The following is an 18,007-nucleotide window of genomic DNA, read 5'->3' on the forward strand; positions in this document are numbered from 1 at the left end:
TAATTTACATACAAGAATTGTTGTTAAATGTATAAAAATTAAGAAAGTTAATTAAATATCGATTTTTAATGAATGAAGTTGATAATTATATTTATATGAAGTGCACGATCTATTTATATATGTAATGTATCTATCCTAATTAAGTTGTACTTTTATACGACTAATAACACTGTTACACCCTAGTAAAGATAATATTGAATTCCTCACTAGGTTGGGAGCTAATATATGGATGTTCAAGAATCAATAGTAAATTAACAAATCCACCTTCTTATTAGAGTGTTCTCAATATTTTAAAGACTTATAAAAAAGGGATTTATGCTTCCTCAACCAAGAGGAGGCTAATATTGAGGCATTTTCTAATGCACTTTGAAATTTGATTAACTATAATCTTATCGCTAGTTAGTATCAGAGTTAGTTATGATGTAACAATATTGGTCATAACTACTCATAATTATATTATACATATACTTTGTGAATGAAACCTAACTTAATTGATAAAGATTTTCTGAAGCATTATCTAAGATCGGGATCAAATTTTATCCACAACAACCTTCGTAACTTAAAATACACCAAATAAAAGAGTCTGATATGAGTTTTTGGTCATGCGTGCATAAGGGTCGTTGTTCATATATGGATGCTTACATTTCAAGAATATATGTCTCACTTAAAATTTATCTGAGCTTGCGATGATAAAACAATTAGTTACAGACGTTAATTTTTCCTTTTTTGTGGAAAATATTCTTTGATATTGAGTTGGGTCATATCCTCTGGATATTGATTTTCATGTAAAACATACAATAGTTCTAGCACTGAAATCACAAATTCACAATGCTTGTAGAAGTAAAAAAAAAAAAAAAAATCACAATGCTTATATACTAATATCCACAATTTAAATAAACTACTCTTATTATTAGTATTATAAAGAAAGCCACACACAAAAAAAGAATGTTGACTTCTCTTTGTAAACAACCTTCCTAGAAAACATAAAGACATATCCACAACTCATGGACGTCAAAAATTTACATCCATGCAACCCCAAATAAAAAAAATAAGGGTAAATGTAATTAAAATAAAAACCAATAATAATAAACTACCTTTTTCTTTCCTTCAATATGAAACAATCCAAAAAATGAAAAACATAAAAGATTGATACTCGTTGACACTTGTAAAATCATCCTCATCAATCGTTATTGCCGCCTTACTCGACGTGAAAAGAACATATCCTCAACTCTATTCGGATCATTAAAAAACCAAAAACTACCTAGGTCGGGATCTGACAGGTCGAACAGTTCGAATAGACCGTGGAGTTTTACCGAGTCCGCCGCAACACCCACAACCCCTGAATCGGGGAGAGGACGGTTCAGCAATTTCTGGCTGCTGGTTTGATCGACCGGTCTTTATTGGCCTAAGATTAACGTTGATATTCATATCAACCTTTATATCATCATTTACGCGTGAACGTTGTTTTTGTTGTTGTTGTTCTACCTTGTTTGGACGTGACAATTCTCCCGAGTAAAATCGACGTTGAGACCTCTCTTTTGTACGTGCAATTTCACTAGACACAAAACGGTCATCCCAAACAACACCTGAAGAGCCTTGACGTCTAAATGAAATAGCTGATCTTTGGAGTTGTAACCCAGAACTTGTTTGCGCCATTACAATAATCTTAATTATCAAAGTATATCAAAGCTAAATTTAATCTCTCTCTAATTAATGATGTTAATTATCTTGATTTTCTCTCTCTTAACTCTCTTTGTTTTGAGGGTAATGCTTTTTGTTGTTATTTCTTTTGGTAGGCCGTCTTTTGTGGGGGAAGACTGGACTTTGTTGCTATTTATAGATAATTTTGTTTTGAATGGATAATTCTAAAAGGATAATTATAGAGAAAAGGGTAGTGTTGTTGTTGTAGGAAAGATAGGGAAATGGTCACAGTCAGATCTACTTTATCCGTAATTGGAAGAATGCAACAATTATGTATTATTTGTTAGGTATAAAATATATTCAATTGTTGCATTTTTCCAGTTATGAAATGAAGTAGTTAGTTTTCTAAATTTAAACAACTTTAACATTAAACTACATTTACTTGATTTTTTTTAGTGGTTGGTGGTAGTTGGTGGGTCTCATGCATCCACATATCCACTATAAATAACTAGCATTAGCACTAACATTAGCAATTATGTATATTAAGATAGAAACTGTTATTAAACGGGGTTTACGTTTTCAAATATATATAAATCACAAAAGGTGAAATTTGACATTTGAATTCTTTATCATAGTTACAAAATGCAACAATAAACTAGTATTTAAGCCCGAATAATTCCCCATATTTTTTAATGTATATATATATTTTTTTTTTTTGATTGGGAAATTAAGTCAGCCCAAGGGCTAACCCCTACCAAGGCTACTAGCCTTGTAGGAACTACCAGCATATTGGCTGGTAAAGCATGCAAAGCATGCTAAGGAAATACCCAAACATAATGCTGGGGGTAAGGATCGAACCCCTGACCTTAAGGATCAGAGGGGAGTGCTCTACCACATGAGCTAGCTCCTCATCCTTCTTTTAATGTATATTAATAAAAGAGAATAAGTTATTTACTATTTGAAATTGAAATGTAGTTTCATATAAGAGATATAGCTTACTAGCTTAGTGGTAAGAATATGGGTATATGGCATGTGGTGTAAGAGGTCAGGAGGTTTTGATCTCCACCCACACGAATCCCTTAATCATTTTCATGGGAAATGTCATTTTATTAAAAAAAAAAAAAGAAATAGTAAAAAATTATATATATATATATATATATATATATATATATATATATATATATATATATATATATAATAATAATTTTAAAATGGACAATAATAATTCATAATATGCATTCAAAACACTAGAACTTAACTCCTAATTTCGATTAAAAATTCATAATATCATTATTGATCTCGATCCAAGAGCAATAAAAGAATTTATTTCTTCCATACTTGAGGTGGTTTTCTACTTATAACTTTTTTTCATCAATAAGTTAAAATAAGTTAAACAGAATAAAACCTAATAAAGAAATATGACAAGAAATTTTTATTTGTCATACAAAAATAAAGAGATACATAAGTTGGTTTGGTTATAATATATCATATACCTTTAATAACTATGCACATATAAAAATCATGATCGATTGTCAACTAACACTCCGAGGAGCCAACAAAAATGCCAAAACTTGTTGCAATTGGTGGAAAGGGTAATGAAGTTTTTTTTTTTTTTTTTTTTTTTTTTTTTTTTTTTTTGAATAGTAAAAGGGTAATGAAGTTAAAGAGAGTAACTAGTTTTATAATTTGGCCAACTATTTTGGACTAAGTTCACGATCTTTTTATATTTGATAGTATCTGTTAAGGGTGTGTGATAAATTTATTAGAAATTTTAGAATTACATGTGTTTATGTACATGAGGCAATTTCATCTTTCAAATACTCTCTCCATATTTTTTACTTGCTATATTTTTCATGTAGGGGTGTTTTTTTTTTACTTACTACATTGGTTGACCATAAAATTTTACTATTATATTTATTTTTCTCTTTTTCCATCCAAAATACTACTACTTTTTTTTACCTTTCCTCATTATTTTACATTAAATGGCTCAAAAAGTATCCTCCAAAAGTTTGAAAGTAATATTACCTTAGTTTTTGTGCATTATCAAATGTAGCAAGTAAAAAAAAACGAAAGGAGTATATCACAAGTATATAGACGGTAGTTTTAGCATACTGAGGTCCTCTTAAATCTTAGCTCCATTGAGTAGAAGTTACATTCCATAGGCTTCGCACGAGATCAAACCTTGGTAACCTCTACCTCTTGCGAGAATTATCTCCCGACCAATCATGAAATAGTCAAAAGCTATGAGGCCTGTTCATTTTTTTTTAATTAGGAAAGATAATTGATTCGAAGACCAACCCCTACTAGGCTACTAGCCTGCAGGACAAACCAATTCAGAGGTTGGGAACAAGACTAAACAATCCAAAATTAAATGCCTAACATAGTGTTGGGATGAGGATTCGAACCCTGGACAATATTTGGATGAGGCCTGTTCATGTATCCTAATTTTTTAATTTTTCAAAAAGTATATAGTCTTAGCATAGGCCAGTTTTCTTTAAAAAAAAAAAAACTGAAAGTATAGATCGTTGGCATAAAGACACGTGTTAGGATGACATTGGAGAAAATATGAAATGTATCCTGAAAGTGGAGAACCACGAAGAGGTTGACTCGCCAAAAAAATGGTAGAAAGAAGGTCCACGTAAGTCAGTTACTAAGAAAGAAAACAAAACAGAATGCAATTTAACTCACAATTATGGGATCTTCTCACAAATTGGCAAAAGCCATATCTTCTATTGCTTCTCGTCTCTTCTTTCTTCTTATCATCTTTCAAGTCCCTCTCTTCAGGTATGTTGTACATTTTCTTTTTACATTTATGACTTGTCAATTTTACTCCCATCTCATTCAATTCTCTAATTATATCATCATTATTTGTCAATTTTACTCCCAATTATGCAAATCTCTCATTCTTTGGAAAATTGAGTTTATATGTTTTGTGTTTAGAATGTATGTCGGATGTCATGTAACATTAACATATCATGGGGTAACAGGTGACCTTTGTATTATCTAATATTAAATGGTTAGGAATTTCATAACATGATGGTGTGTATGGATGTGAAGGAGATATTTGCAACATTACGATAAATAATAGAAAGGGCAAAAAGGCAACCTCCCGGCTAAAAATTAGAAAAGAAAATTACTTGTTATGATAGATTATATTGATGGGACGACCTATTTATATACAAGAGGTGGGTAGCTATTTAAAATTGTATTATGACGTCGATAGAATTGCGCCAACTCCTGGATAGCATAATGAAAGATAATTCTGTGATGAATTTCAGGATTCAATGTCGAAGTGGAATATGCATAACCCCGGTAGAAGTAACATCATCTCAACTAATTGCGAGCGAAATTTTGCCAGTTTCATTTGTGAAGATACTTCTTTACCCGGGTGCAATTGTGAATGCTGTCATTAAGGGTATAAGCATCCCTAACTATGGTGATTTGCTGGAAAATTATAACCTTGTTTATGTGAAAGAGGCTTCGGCACTTATTGATATTAGGCATCTTGAGGTTTGTTTTACTTTTAAATTCCTTCAAATCATGCAATTAATGATTTTAAGCATATACTATAAGTCAACAATATTGCATCTTGTATAATTGCTACTCATGTTATGCTTCTTCACGTACATGATCTTATATGTAACTAGTGTCTAGGCCCGGGCAATACCTTGGGGTTTTTCTGTACTACAATTTAGTAGTAGTTAAATAAGTCATCTCATAATCATTTAAAAAGTTATGTCATTCATTATATGGATTTCAAAAGTTCTCTTTTCATACATCATCATTAATTTTGATTAAATAAGCAATAATAGTATAGTGGAGTGATGGTTGTATCTCTTTCTTTCATACTTGAGGTTGTGGGTTCGAATGTTCACATATGTTTTTTTTTTTACTATATGAGAAAGACGTGGATAAAATGTTACTCAATAAGGGATGGTAACGCATGACACATATACATTGTAAGGAACACTTCTCAATATATTAGACGTGGATGCGACCTAGGCCCATATTTAATACAGACTTATGATCAAATTTTGTTTATAGTATTACTGTAAATTTAAGGGTAATACTATAGTGGTCAACACTGCTCTTCAAATGGTATCATGCATACATAATTAATTTTAATGAACATGCAAATTTTTTTTAAGGATGCAAGGGATATGTTTAATAACATTAACTAATTACAACACATATTTGTAATTTTGTGAAAACATAGATCACTAAAAGATGTTAGATGAGATGGTGATTCTTCGAAAACCCTTACATAAGGTTAAGGGTTCGAGCCCAGGCTTCAACATATTTATTTTTTAAATAATGACCACTTGACTTTGTTGGTTAACATTCTGGTGGCACGAGAAGGGTGCCACGTGGCGCATCAACGTTGTTACGCACGCCTTTTAATATATTTGTATAGATTGTGCGACCTAGGCCATGTTATCTTCAACTTATTATACCGATTTTAATCAGCATGACTGGCTATTGATAAAAAAAATGAGCAGGTTCATGCCTAAAACACTAATGATTTAGCAATAACTCCACTTTGATAAACAAAAATTACAAAAACAGTAAATTGCGCTTTGATTAGTAGCATCGAAATTAGTTATAATCGGTATTGAATTCGGTCAAAGTTAGTAAAAAAAAAAAAAAAAAAAACAGGGCCTCAATGCGTGCATGTTATTGTTTGGCATAATTTTCATGTACTACTAATTACTCCTATAAGCTCTCTTTGGGTTTTTAATACGACATGCAACATTTGATTTTTAAGGTCAAAGTTTGTAACCTATTTTAAAAAACTTGATCATGTACAATCTTGGTGATTCATGTGATATATAATTTCAAAATTTCAACACACATCTTAAAGATCGTAATAATAACCAGTTGCTACACGATATCTTAGTAACCCGAAATTTTCTTTGGAGTGCTCCTAGATATTAACAGGTAGCTACTTGTGCGTGGCCGGAGCAATACTAGGTCTGTTGAAGTGCGGCAGATTAAGCTTATTTGGGATGTTGCTGCTTTTATGGGGCTTGATTAAGGAACTCATAAGACAAAATTCATCTTGCTTAGATGCTTGTCAAGCAGTACAAGTTTCTCCAATCATGTTAATAGCTCTTTTTATGGCATTGTCGTCTATAAAGAGTGATGTAAGAGTAATAATAAGAAGCTTTCAAGCACATCATTCTGCAACAATAGTTGTTGGTAAATTGCATGATCATGCAAAGAAAATGAAGAAGGAAAGGGAGATGAAAAGGCTTGAATGGACTGTTAATTATGTTAGCAATTCTAAAACTCCTAGGTCTACAAAAGTAGCACAAGGAGGAATTATTAATACTCATTAGTCACTAGTCATTACTATATTCTGTAATCTGTAGGACTTGTGCTAGTGTTAATTCTTTTTTCCCATTGTTTTTGGGTATTATTGTCAGAGTAGTGAAGCACAGCACCAATTTACATAGTAGAAATTTTCATTGTTTTATTAGTTTCTTAGTTTTGTATCATCTTTATTAGTTTTCCAAAATGTTAGTTGCATGCAGTAGTATTAGAGCTTTAACAACTTAGCTTGATTATATAATAGAAGTACATGGCTTGAACTGTTATTCTATGTTTGATAGGAGGAATCGGTTCCGTGGCTCGAATTATTAGCTCAAAACATCCTTACAGTGACTCGAACGTTGGGGCAATCTTAAAATCCTCTTTATCATAGCCAAGCTCATATATTAGTTGTTTGGAAAGGTTGTATAACAACTACTCTACTAGGCTAGAGCAAGTTAATTAAAAGACGGGCATTGGTAAATTAGTCATATTAACTTTGATTAAGAAGTGTGAACTCAATTGTTGATGTCATTTACAATCGTTGGTAAAATGTCTGAGTGATACCTAGCTAATTAAGACAAAGAATCAAAATTTTCCCTTTTGTGGCTCCTAATAATCTTTAAAAAGTACAGACTTAAATGAGATGTGTTTATCATAAATATATATATGCATGTATGGGTATGCATATGCCTATTGCAATTCTACATGTTGATGATTGGATAGTATTATCAAACCTAGCATGATTAATAGGATGATAACCATATTAATTTGTGGTTACATGTTATGGCAATCAAGTATATATAATATGTAAAAGATTACTATTGATAAGTGATATCATACAAATTAATTGTGTCCAAAATCATGGTTGAAAATTAGATTATGATAATCTTTAGTCTAAAATGGACTTGAGAGTTGTGGATTCATATGAATGTTATTGAAGGACTAATTGTAGAGTATTCTTGACAACAAGTAGTAAGTCAATTAAAGTGATACTTAGTGGAATTTATTAGTGAAGGCATGATAATGGAGTCAAGAGTATATGCACTAAAGGACAAGTTTTATGTCTACATTTTACTATAAAAGCAACAAAAAATCATAATTAAAATGAATTATAGCAGATATCGCTCGACATAAAACAAATGTACATTAAAAATGAAGGGTAATGTTATATGTAGGACTACATATAAGCATTAAATACATTTCTTTAAATGGAAACAATTTAAAAATTCAAGACACATTTTCACATCAACTGAGGTAATAAATGCTTGATTCAATATTTTATTTCCATTTAAGCACCTTATACATAGCCCGAAGGGCTATGTATATCATTTTCCAAAAATGAATTGTAACCGACATAACACTCGACATATAATTAACAGATATAAATCAAATAAAAAATAAACATAACAACTACAAAACAATAACAAAATATTAGTCACACAATAATAATAATGTGAAACATCAACCATAATTCCATGAAAGTGACAAGTAAATTTGTAATATGCATCATCTATGAAAAATTGCCATCAACAATTTAGTGGCTAAGTATATCATTAATTCATTACTTCCCTTTTTTTGGCCGCTATCATCACTCCATTACTTGCACAAGTTGATAAAAAGATGATAAGGTTACAAATTATTTATATGTCATGTTAACATGTAAAGACAAAAAATACACATAGGTTTCACGTTTATATCAAATCCAATTTGGGCATTGAATTGGATGATTGGACCAACCTCAACACCATGAATAGAATGTTTGGTGTGAAATTAATGGCTTACTCACAAATTCTTTCATCTTCTTACTTGTCCTTACCCTGCTAATGACGATCTCCATTAATATACCTATGTTCTCTCACTTTCCTCCAATTTTAAGGCTGAAAATGCAGATTAAATTCAGCTTTATTTTTCATGGTTCATTGTAGAAAAGTTCTAAAAATCCACAACTTTTATTTGTCCTTTAGTTATGGTAAATCACAGTGTTTTCCTGAGCACATTTGAGAACATGGGAAAGTTTCAAAATCAAATCTTTGAAGTGGGTTTTCTCAGTTTAGCTGATTGCTGAGAATTTGTACTAGTTTTAGGTCAACTGCAAAAAATTACTAGAAAAAAGTTTGGAACTTGGGAAGTGTTCAAGATTCAGTTTTTTGAAGTGGGATTTGTTCAATTAAGCTGATCACTGAGTAGATTGCAGGTAATTTTAATTATCTTCAGAATTGGGTTTTGCCTAGATTATGTAGAAAGTATTGTTTTTTCAAGTACAAAATTTGTGAAATTGTAATTGTAGAGGAAATATTTGGATTTTGGTTATTGGTTATTGGTTTATGAATGCAAGAAGTTAATTATTTGATTGATGAATGGTAGTAGTGATGTTTGATGGAAGTATGTCAATGTCTTTTCATACATTAAATTATCCAGCACATATATTAGGGAAGACATATAAGTATGGGAAACTACAAAACAGAAGAATAATCCCTGCTTTAGCTACTCCACATTCTTCTATTCTTGTGCACACTGGTGAAAGTGACAACATTTTGAAATGTGGGAGAAATTATGTGCCAAACATGTCTTTGCCAAACAAAGATTTTAGTACTAATACAGTGCTTAACCAAGGTAATGCAATTGGGATAATAGGAGGAGTATCCATTGATTCTACATCGAATTTTTTGCATAAGCTTGTGCATTGGGGATCAAATGAGGGGAAAGATTGTCCTCCTTTCATACTTTGTTCTGATCCGCAATTGATGGAGGAGCTGTTGATCTATGAGAGAAGTTATTTTCCTTCTCTTTACGCTCGAGTGCGGCCCTCTAATATGGATCATACTTCGATTGTAGCGAATTTGAAGCGCAAGAGGGCATTTCTTGAGCAAGGGGGTGCTCAGTGCCTTGTGATGCCTTGTCATTTGTTGCATTCTTGGCATGATGATATTTCTCATGGATGCAATGTGCCGATGCTTCATATGGCTGAGTGTGTGGCTAAGGAGCTTAAGGAGGCTAAGTTAAGGCCTCTTGAAGCTGGGTGTCCTTTGAGGATTGGTGTGGTTGCAACTGATGCTATTTTGAAATCAGGGTTCTATGAGAAAAAACTACAGAATGAGGTATTGGCTCCAAAACTTTTACTTCATTTTAATTCAGTCTGCATCTAAGAACCTTGATTATGAAACCTTGTTTACTGTAGGAAACTAATCTTAGTATTTGGATCAGATTTGCAATTTGTGTGAGTTAAATGGTGAGAGGCTGCATTGATTTAGGACATTAGGGGATCATCCAAGCTGACATATGGCCTTCTCGACAATCATTCGAGAAGTTGACTATTAGCTGTCTGTGATCCTTCCTCGTTATACCTTAAAGCCATTTGTTTCAACTTGCCATCCTCTACTTAATTTAGTATTGGTGAAATCTCACCCAAGCTTTTTAAAGCTACAAAATATAGATGGTTAGGCTTTCAAGCTTACCTGCTTTTAGATATTTCTTTAATTCTTTTCCTAGTTAGGGTTTCCTAAGGAGTTTTGCTCATTTATAATGGTTAGATAATGGTATTTGCTCTTCGAAAGTTGTTGAATATGGCATATCTTTCTTTGTTATTAGACTGTCTGGTGAGTTGCCACAATTTTTGTTTGCATCAAGTGCCAAGATGCAGCATTATTGTTGACTATTTTGTGACTGGCTCTAACCTGTTATAAAATGCCTAATTAATAGAATCTCTTTTTTTCATATTTGTTGTGCTGCTCCTGTTTTCCTGCATTGTGGCTGTTGAAAGCCTGTGGCATCCTTGAGATGAGGATTGAGGAATGATATTTAACTTGTTCGATATGGCACCAAGTTCCACCTCTGCGCCGCATCTTTGACCTTTTTTTTGTGTCTTGTGTACTGAAACCAGAGGTCGATGTAAATTATTTGAAATCATCTATTATGGTTCGACTGAAAGAAGAAGAAACTACTAATCCTTTTGGTTGCAAGGTGGATATTTTGAAATGTCATTGTGCTGTCATTCTATTCCTCTTGTTATCTATAGCTACAAATTTGTTACTTGTGACTCTTAATTTCACCTCAAGTATTCATGTTAGATTCTCGATGTTGTGTGACTGTGTCCAACATGAATATGTGAGTCTGAGTAAGATAGATCTATATGGATAATTGATGGTGGATGATCCTCATACGTCTGAGTACGAAGTCGTATTGCAGCTTTACATTATGAATGAGTGAGACAAGATTTTTCATCTTACCCTGGCCTTATTAGTTGAACCTTACTGTAACAACACCACAATCTATCAACTAATTTTTGTTCCACCTGAATTCTCTGTTAGGGTTTTGAGGTTGTTCTTCCAGATGAAGCAACCATGGAGCACACTGTGCGTCCTGCCATTGAAGCTTTGGACAGGAAAGACATTGAAGGGGCCCGGAACTTGTTAAGAATCGCTCTACAAGTTCTGTTGGTGAGGGCTGTAAACATGGTCATCATTGCCTCTCATGACATGCGTGAGCTTTTACCTCCTGATGACCCTCTTCTTAAGAAATGCATCGATCCAATTGATGCTTTGGTGAGGTCGACTATCAGATGGGCTCAAAGCGTGGAAAGAGGCTCGTAATGAACATATCATATTTAGCTAAGCTGCATGAATGTGAATTACCATTTATCTAAATGCCTCCTCCCTCCCCCTGAAAATTAGTCATTCATTGGTGCAGGAGTTTACAGATTATTAGGAAATTGTGTTGGTTCTAGGCATAGTGAAGGACCATTGTAAGGAAAGAACAAATGCTTCTTGTTATTGGCAAACCCCGTTATCGTTTCGTAATATTGCATCCTCTACAAGTGACTTTCAGTCCATTTTTGTCCAGACTGATTTTCATTTTTCCTATACAAGCATCTGTTGCAAATTTGCAATGCTGTCAAATGTTTCCCTGTAGTGAAGCCATCAAAATCTGGACCAGACATTTTCCTCAACATTTTTTATTCGGCACCTTATATAAAGCATTAAATCCATTTTCGTTCTTGCATTTCTAGAATAATGCACTAAGAATATTGCACCAGATTGGCCACATCCTTGCAGAAATTCTTCTTTCGCAAACTTAATCTGCAAGCTCCAGAATTAGAAACATCCCTCTTATTATTGCAAGAGTAAGAACATGGTCCATGTACATCGCCACCTCCGATAAGTTAAATACAGGACTAATCCATTCATGTAAATTAAGTTCATACCCACTGAGTTCATATAATGACTACCCAAATTCAATTCGAACTAACAACAAATTCAGACAAGTTAAGTATCGAGCCTTGGAGTTTAAGGCTCCGTTTGGTAGGGCGTAAAACATTTTCAGTGTAAAATGATTTTCATGGAAAACAATTTACAATGGAAAACACGATTCCAAAATTAGTTTTCCGTTGTTTGGTTCGATGTAAGAAAAATGATGAAATGAAAGGAAAATGAAAGGAAAAGTAAGGAGGTAGTGAGAGGAGTGTACAAGAGAGATGAGGAAAATAGTTTTCCTTTCATTTTGAAAGGAAAATGGTTTTCCATAATTGGGAGAGTAAGTTTACCCCAAGGGAAAATGATTTTACACCCTTTTGCCAACCAAACAATGTAAAACTGAAAATAGAGGAAAACAGTTTTTCGGGAAAACGTTTTACGCCCTACCAAACGGAGCCTAAGTTAAGTTTAGGGATAAGAAGTTCATATAAGTTAGACAAAGTGAAAAATAGGTGAAGAGAACGCACCCTTATTAGGAGGCTCCTTAGAAAACGGGAAAATTGCTGCTGGCGGTGGTCTCAGCAACATCCCAAATATAGATGGAAGGGGGATCGTGTGGCCTGTGGGGAATCAAGAGATGTTGCTGCAAACAAGAAGTCACATTCCTCAAAATTATGGTGAAAATTTCCTGAAATGACCTCGATACATTCATTGATGCCATAAACAGTCCAGAGTACCAGTGTACCACCACTGGAAGTTGCAGAGACCGCAATGTAAATGAACAACAGATGGAACCAGAAATCTTGTCAGATTTTCCTTGTAATGAGAGGATACAAAAATGGTATGTGCGTTTAATGTGCTTTGTATGTCTAATCTAGTATCTACTATCTACTCTTAACGTCTACAGTTCTACACCATTCAAGTGGTATCAAGCTAACAAAAACTTGAATGGAATCTAATGAACCCCAAAAGTTGCAAGTTTAAAAAAATCAATCTGCTCCTAAAGAGCTGATATAGTCTTGTGCTTCTGCTCTCTGGTGACTGTACTTCAAAACTCCGCTTAGTTGCTGCTTCTACAAGTACCGACAAATTACCGCAAATGCTGATTGTATCATCATGACTCACTAGCCAACCAGGGCATAAGTGATTCCTCATCGATCCAGTCAGCATAGATGCCAACAATCTTCTTGTTCTTTTTCCATTTGAATAAGCACACTCTTGGCGACAGTTTCTGCTCCGCAGCAGTTGGTTTCCGAGTCTCCTTAAGTGAGATGTGTTTGACCAAGGCCATTGGAGGAGCAATCCATGCATTACCAGATTTTGAAGCAAGGACTGGCGCGGATCTTCTTAACTCTGAAAAAAAGAACACAAGATTTAGCCAGAAAGGAAAATGCTGACTTAAATACAGGACAAAGAGGGGTATACTCTAGTTACAAATTGATATTGCACGCCAGGAAAACATCCCCTAGGAAAAATGATGTGCAGAAAGCTAAAGCCAATGCATGATAGTGTAACAATTTCCCAAGGGTTCTGAAACCAACTAGCTACATTATATACTGTTTGTACAACAGGCTGTGTCTACTTTGAGCATAATCGGTAAACGGTGAAAGGCAGCCTTTTTCATACAGAGTCAAGGTGTCAAAGGTATCATATACAAACCATATTGCAATTTATATCAACAAACAAACGATGAACGCTGAATCAAAGCTGTGACTTGAAACCTTTCAGGGGGTGTTTGGTTCACTAGTTTTAGGTATGAGGTATGGGTTTGGAATGAACAAAACCCATACCTAGTGTTTGTTTAACTTATTTCTAAATTTTAAACCCATACCTCAAACCCATAAGGTATGGGGTTTAGAAACCCATGGGGGAGGTGGGTATGGCTCATACCTTACCTCTAGGTATCAAATAAAAGAAGATTTTTCATTCCTAAATGAAACCAAACACAAGGTATTAAGTATCAAGTTCCAAACCTATACCACCTTGGTTTCATTCCTGATTCCAAACCCATACCATTGTATGAACCAAACGCCCCCTGATTGGTTCAAACCAACATCAAATGTTGCGAAATGTAGCTGCAGTACTTACTAACTTATGGGTATTATATTAATATCAATAACAAATAACATTCTCTGACAAACAATGTGTCAATCATACTCCCTTGCATAATCTGATTTCTGCTCCTGGTGAAAACTATAGTTGAAGGGCAAAGGAATCAGCTTCAAGAACTCGAAGTTGGGTTTTGCTAAACGTATATCCCTTAGGGCTATGTATAAGCAACAATTCTATTTCCTAAAATGGTATTAGAATTGGAATCTATGACAATATCACAAGTCATTTGGTGCATAAAATGCTTAAATATCTACTTTTAGCTTCGTATACATAACCCTTGGGAGTTGGGACTACGTTTAGCATTTCTCAAACTTTAAGTTTGTCAGCACAGATATGACGTCGTTGAACTCTTATAATTTATTGCAATATACCATATATGATACATGTCAAAGTTTCAAAGACAGTCAGCCTAATGCATTGAAGCTAAAAAGCTTCATATGTTAACTTAGCTAGCATATAAAGCACTTGAATAAAAACTAGTATAATTTCATGAAGAAACTCAAGCTGCAAAAAGGCATATGCAAACAAGTTGAAGAATGAAAACAGCACAAATTCAAATAGCACATAAAACACAGTCTATATAGTATTACCAGCTTCTCCATGAGCATAACGACAATTCGGACCATATCTACAGCTCTTATTCCTCATCCAACTGTGACACGGCCTTGTTTTAATTCTTGAAGCAACACCAACTGGCGGAAAATTGCTCACAACAGACGTCTCCCTAGATAAGTCTCTCTGTCGTCCTTCATACGTCTCCAATGGCTTATGCATAAAGATACAATTTACACCATATGGGCAATCCCCCCAGAAATATTTGCACATCTTCCTAATAGTACTGTTCTTATTCATGATTCTTGAGTTACTCAAATCTTCTAATCTATGAGCATATATGCATGTATCCCCATAGTTGCATTTACCTTTAAACCAAAAGTCCCTACATAATCCTGTCCTGTACATGGAATTCTTAGCAACATTGTCTCTAGTTGCAAAAATCGGCGAGTTTGACATATATGTATTGGCAAAATTCAGCTCCTCCACAGCAATTTGGTATTGATCATTTCCTGATTGAGTAGAAAAATCAGCCATAGAAGGCGGTCTTCTAACTTGTCGGGTAAAGTAAGGATCATACATGCCAAATTATTATAGATTCTATAGCTACAACTATGTTGAAATTACCAGTTTCATATACTCCTACTAAATTTAGAAGGAACCTGCAACAAACAGCATTTTTTTTTGTGCAGTTAGTTTAACAGAAACAAATGCAATCAAAACTTAAGCAAACAGTGCATAAAACTTATCAAGAAAACCATTATGGGTCTAACACAAAGACTTATAATGAGAAATACACAAATGATTTGAGTAATCCAAATAGCAAAGAACAAAAAGAATTTCCAACAAAATCCAAGATTAATTAGTACCCCATTATCAAGAAAACATAAGCTTAATAGTTTTAATAAAATCTTGACTGTAGAATTGTTCAAGAACTTGCAATTTCTCAGTAATGACGATATAATTGTAATATAAGTCCAAGAAACATAAACCCATAATTGAAGGGAACATTTTTTTTCACTAGGTTAAAAAAAAAGTGAAGCTTTAGACCTCATAAATATCAAGAAAAGGGAAAAAAATGGTGTTACAGGGCTAAATAACTCATCTTTATTAACTAACAAATAATCTCACATGAACATCAAATGAAACACTCAAAAAAATAGTTTATTTCTAGATAATGATTATCAAAGAAACCCATGATCACATGAAAAAAATGTCATTTTTTATAACAAAATTATCAAAAGAAAGAACAGAATATAAACCCTTTAAACCCTTTCATGAAGTTTAGAGAATTCTAAAGAAAATTTTGTTGAATAAAATTTTCTTGCATTTTTCACTAGTTAAAAATCATGTTGTTTGTGAGAAAATGCCAAGGATTTCTGGGTTATGCAAGAAAGTAGGAGATATATACACATATCATACAAGAGAAATTGAATAAATAAATAAGGAGATATAATGGATGATTAAAGAAACACCTTACTTTTTGGACAATGATTCAAGAAAGTTAAAAAGAGATGAAAGAATGATGAAGCTTGAAATTGTTCCTTTTTTTGGTGAAATGGAGTTTCAAATTGTAAAATGGCTGAAAATTGTCTTTTAAACTTCTTTTCAGTGACAAATGCTACTAAAAGAATTTGCCATTTTAGGACAGCAAAAACAGAAGATGAGAAATGAGTAATGACAACTTGACAAGAGTCGGTAACTTGATCATTTGAATGTTTCGACTTCCTTAAATAATCATAATCTCTTAAACATTTTTTTTTGTTTTCTGTTAGAATAAAGTTGTACGCCAATATATATTTATATTTTTAGGCTTGTTCTTTCCAGTTTATTTTCAATTCAGTTTAGTTTTGAACAATACTTTTACTCAAACATATCACTATTAATTTCAGTTCAATTCAGTTCAGTTCAACTGTTTTTATGCCGAATACTTGTTCTTTTTGACATAAACAGTTGAATTGAACTGAACTAAACTGAATTGAATTGAATTGAAATGAATTAAATGGAACTGAACTAGACTAAACTAAAATGAATAGTGATATGCGATAGTAAAAATTTGTTCAGAATTGAACTGAAAATCAACTAGGGAGAACAGACCCTTAGTAGAACCAATACAAAATAAAGATAAAAAAACAAAAATAGAAAATCCAAAACATTTATATGAGGGAGAAAATGATAGAAGAAATTCGACTAATTAACATAAACTAGTTTTTTAATTGCCCATTTTTAGAGGGTGGGTTACCATTGGATATACTTCCTCTGTTTCACAATAAGTGAAACATAGAGAAAATATTAAGTTATCAAGGAATCTAGAGAGAGAAAGTTGGGACCACGACAAAGTAAAGTGATTGAAAAAAGAGTTGTGGTCCTTTTCTTACTTTTTGATGGCATATTTGTAAAAAAAAAGTGATTTTTTTTTTACCATTTAGAGTTTGGTTTCACTTATTGTGATTTGTGACTATTACAAATAAGAAAAGTGTTTCACTTATTGTGAGACGAAAGAAGTATGTAGCATTATCTCTGTATAAATGTATACGCAAGTTTAACGTCAGCATTAAAAAAAATTCAATGTTGTATCGTCTTTCACTTGAATAAAGATCCATACATCCAGCACCATACTTTTTGAAAGTCAAAACCCATTTCATATTCGAGATTGTATTGGAAGACGAATAGACGATGACCCATAATGGAAGGAAACAAAAATTAACCATTCATATAGTTGAAAATTTAACTACATCTATTCTTTTTCTACCGTTCTTGAAGTTTTCCACTATTCAACATTTTAATCATCTAATTTGATTTCTACACAAGAAAAAATGTATGACGGAATCTTATGTGAAAGTGGTGTACTAATAAGCATAAAATTCCAATTATTACAATAGATAGAGAAGAGAAGTCATTTTATTATATTAAAGTACTAGTACTAAAAAGATACCACTAAAAATCATACAACTACATTAGTATTTGTAAACAAATAATAACTTTTTAAAAAGGAATTGTTGGTTGGTGTCTAATTTGTAATAAGCCTCTAGATGTGGGCCCTGTGCAAGGACAACTCTGAGAAAAACTTGTTAACCAATTCGACCATGAATCTCACAAAGATTCCAAACTTGTATATTTTTGGTCCATATATGAGGTACCACTACTTGATCAAAATCTTGTGACTCAAGTGTAGCATTTGTCAAAAGATCATGGCATTG

General features: G+C 33.1%; 4 protein-coding genes across 4 annotated transcripts; 2 read left to right on the plus strand and 2 right to left on the minus strand.

The window, feature by feature from the left end:
* Nucleotides 1-466: 466 nt before the first annotated feature.
* Nucleotides 467-1,656, minus strand: LOC104905029 (uncharacterized protein At1g15400). The gene has a single exon (XM_010693474.2). It carries the CDS (start codon nucleotides 1,654-1,656, stop codon nucleotides 1,258-1,260), a length of 399 nt encoding a protein of 132 aa, XP_010691776.1. The 3' UTR covers nucleotides 467-1,257.
* A 2,677-nt stretch (nucleotides 1,657-4,333) lies between these two features.
* LOC104905030 (hypothetical protein) lies at nucleotides 4,334-7,085 on the plus strand. The gene is made up of 3 exons (XM_048637215.1): nucleotides 4,334-4,425; nucleotides 4,920-5,232; nucleotides 6,570-7,085. The coding sequence occupies exons 1-3, from the start codon at nucleotides 4,334-4,336 to the stop codon at nucleotides 6,978-6,980; spliced, it is 816 nt and encodes a 271-aa protein (XP_048493172.1). The 3' UTR covers nucleotides 6,981-7,085.
* A 1,510-nt stretch (nucleotides 7,086-8,595) lies between these two features.
* On the plus strand, nucleotides 8,596-11,782 carry LOC104904587 (hypothetical protein). Its single transcript, XM_010692875.3, has 2 exons — nucleotides 8,596-10,052; nucleotides 11,262-11,782. Exons 1-2 carry the CDS (start codon nucleotides 9,312-9,314, stop codon nucleotides 11,541-11,543), a joined length of 1,023 nt encoding a protein of 340 aa, XP_010691177.1. The 5' UTR covers nucleotides 8,596-9,311; the 3' UTR covers nucleotides 11,544-11,782.
* A 1,044-nt stretch (nucleotides 11,783-12,826) lies between these two features.
* On the minus strand, nucleotides 12,827-16,595 carry LOC104904588 (zinc finger CCCH domain-containing protein 39). The gene is made up of 3 exons (XM_010692876.4): nucleotides 16,288-16,595; nucleotides 14,846-15,469; nucleotides 12,827-13,496 (listed from the first exon to the last, which is right to left on the minus strand). Exons 2-3 carry the CDS (start codon nucleotides 15,387-15,389, stop codon nucleotides 13,258-13,260), a joined length of 783 nt encoding a protein of 260 aa, XP_010691178.1. The 5' UTR covers nucleotides 15,390-15,469; nucleotides 16,288-16,595; the 3' UTR covers nucleotides 12,827-13,257.
* Between the last annotated feature and the right edge of the window lie 1,412 nt (nucleotides 16,596-18,007).

Source organism: Beta vulgaris, chromosome 9, assembly GCF_026745355.1.
Source record: "Beta vulgaris subsp. vulgaris cultivar EL10 chromosome 9, EL10.2, whole genome shotgun sequence".
Classification (NCBI taxonomy): Eukaryota; Viridiplantae; Streptophyta; class Magnoliopsida; order Caryophyllales; family Amaranthaceae; genus Beta; species Beta vulgaris.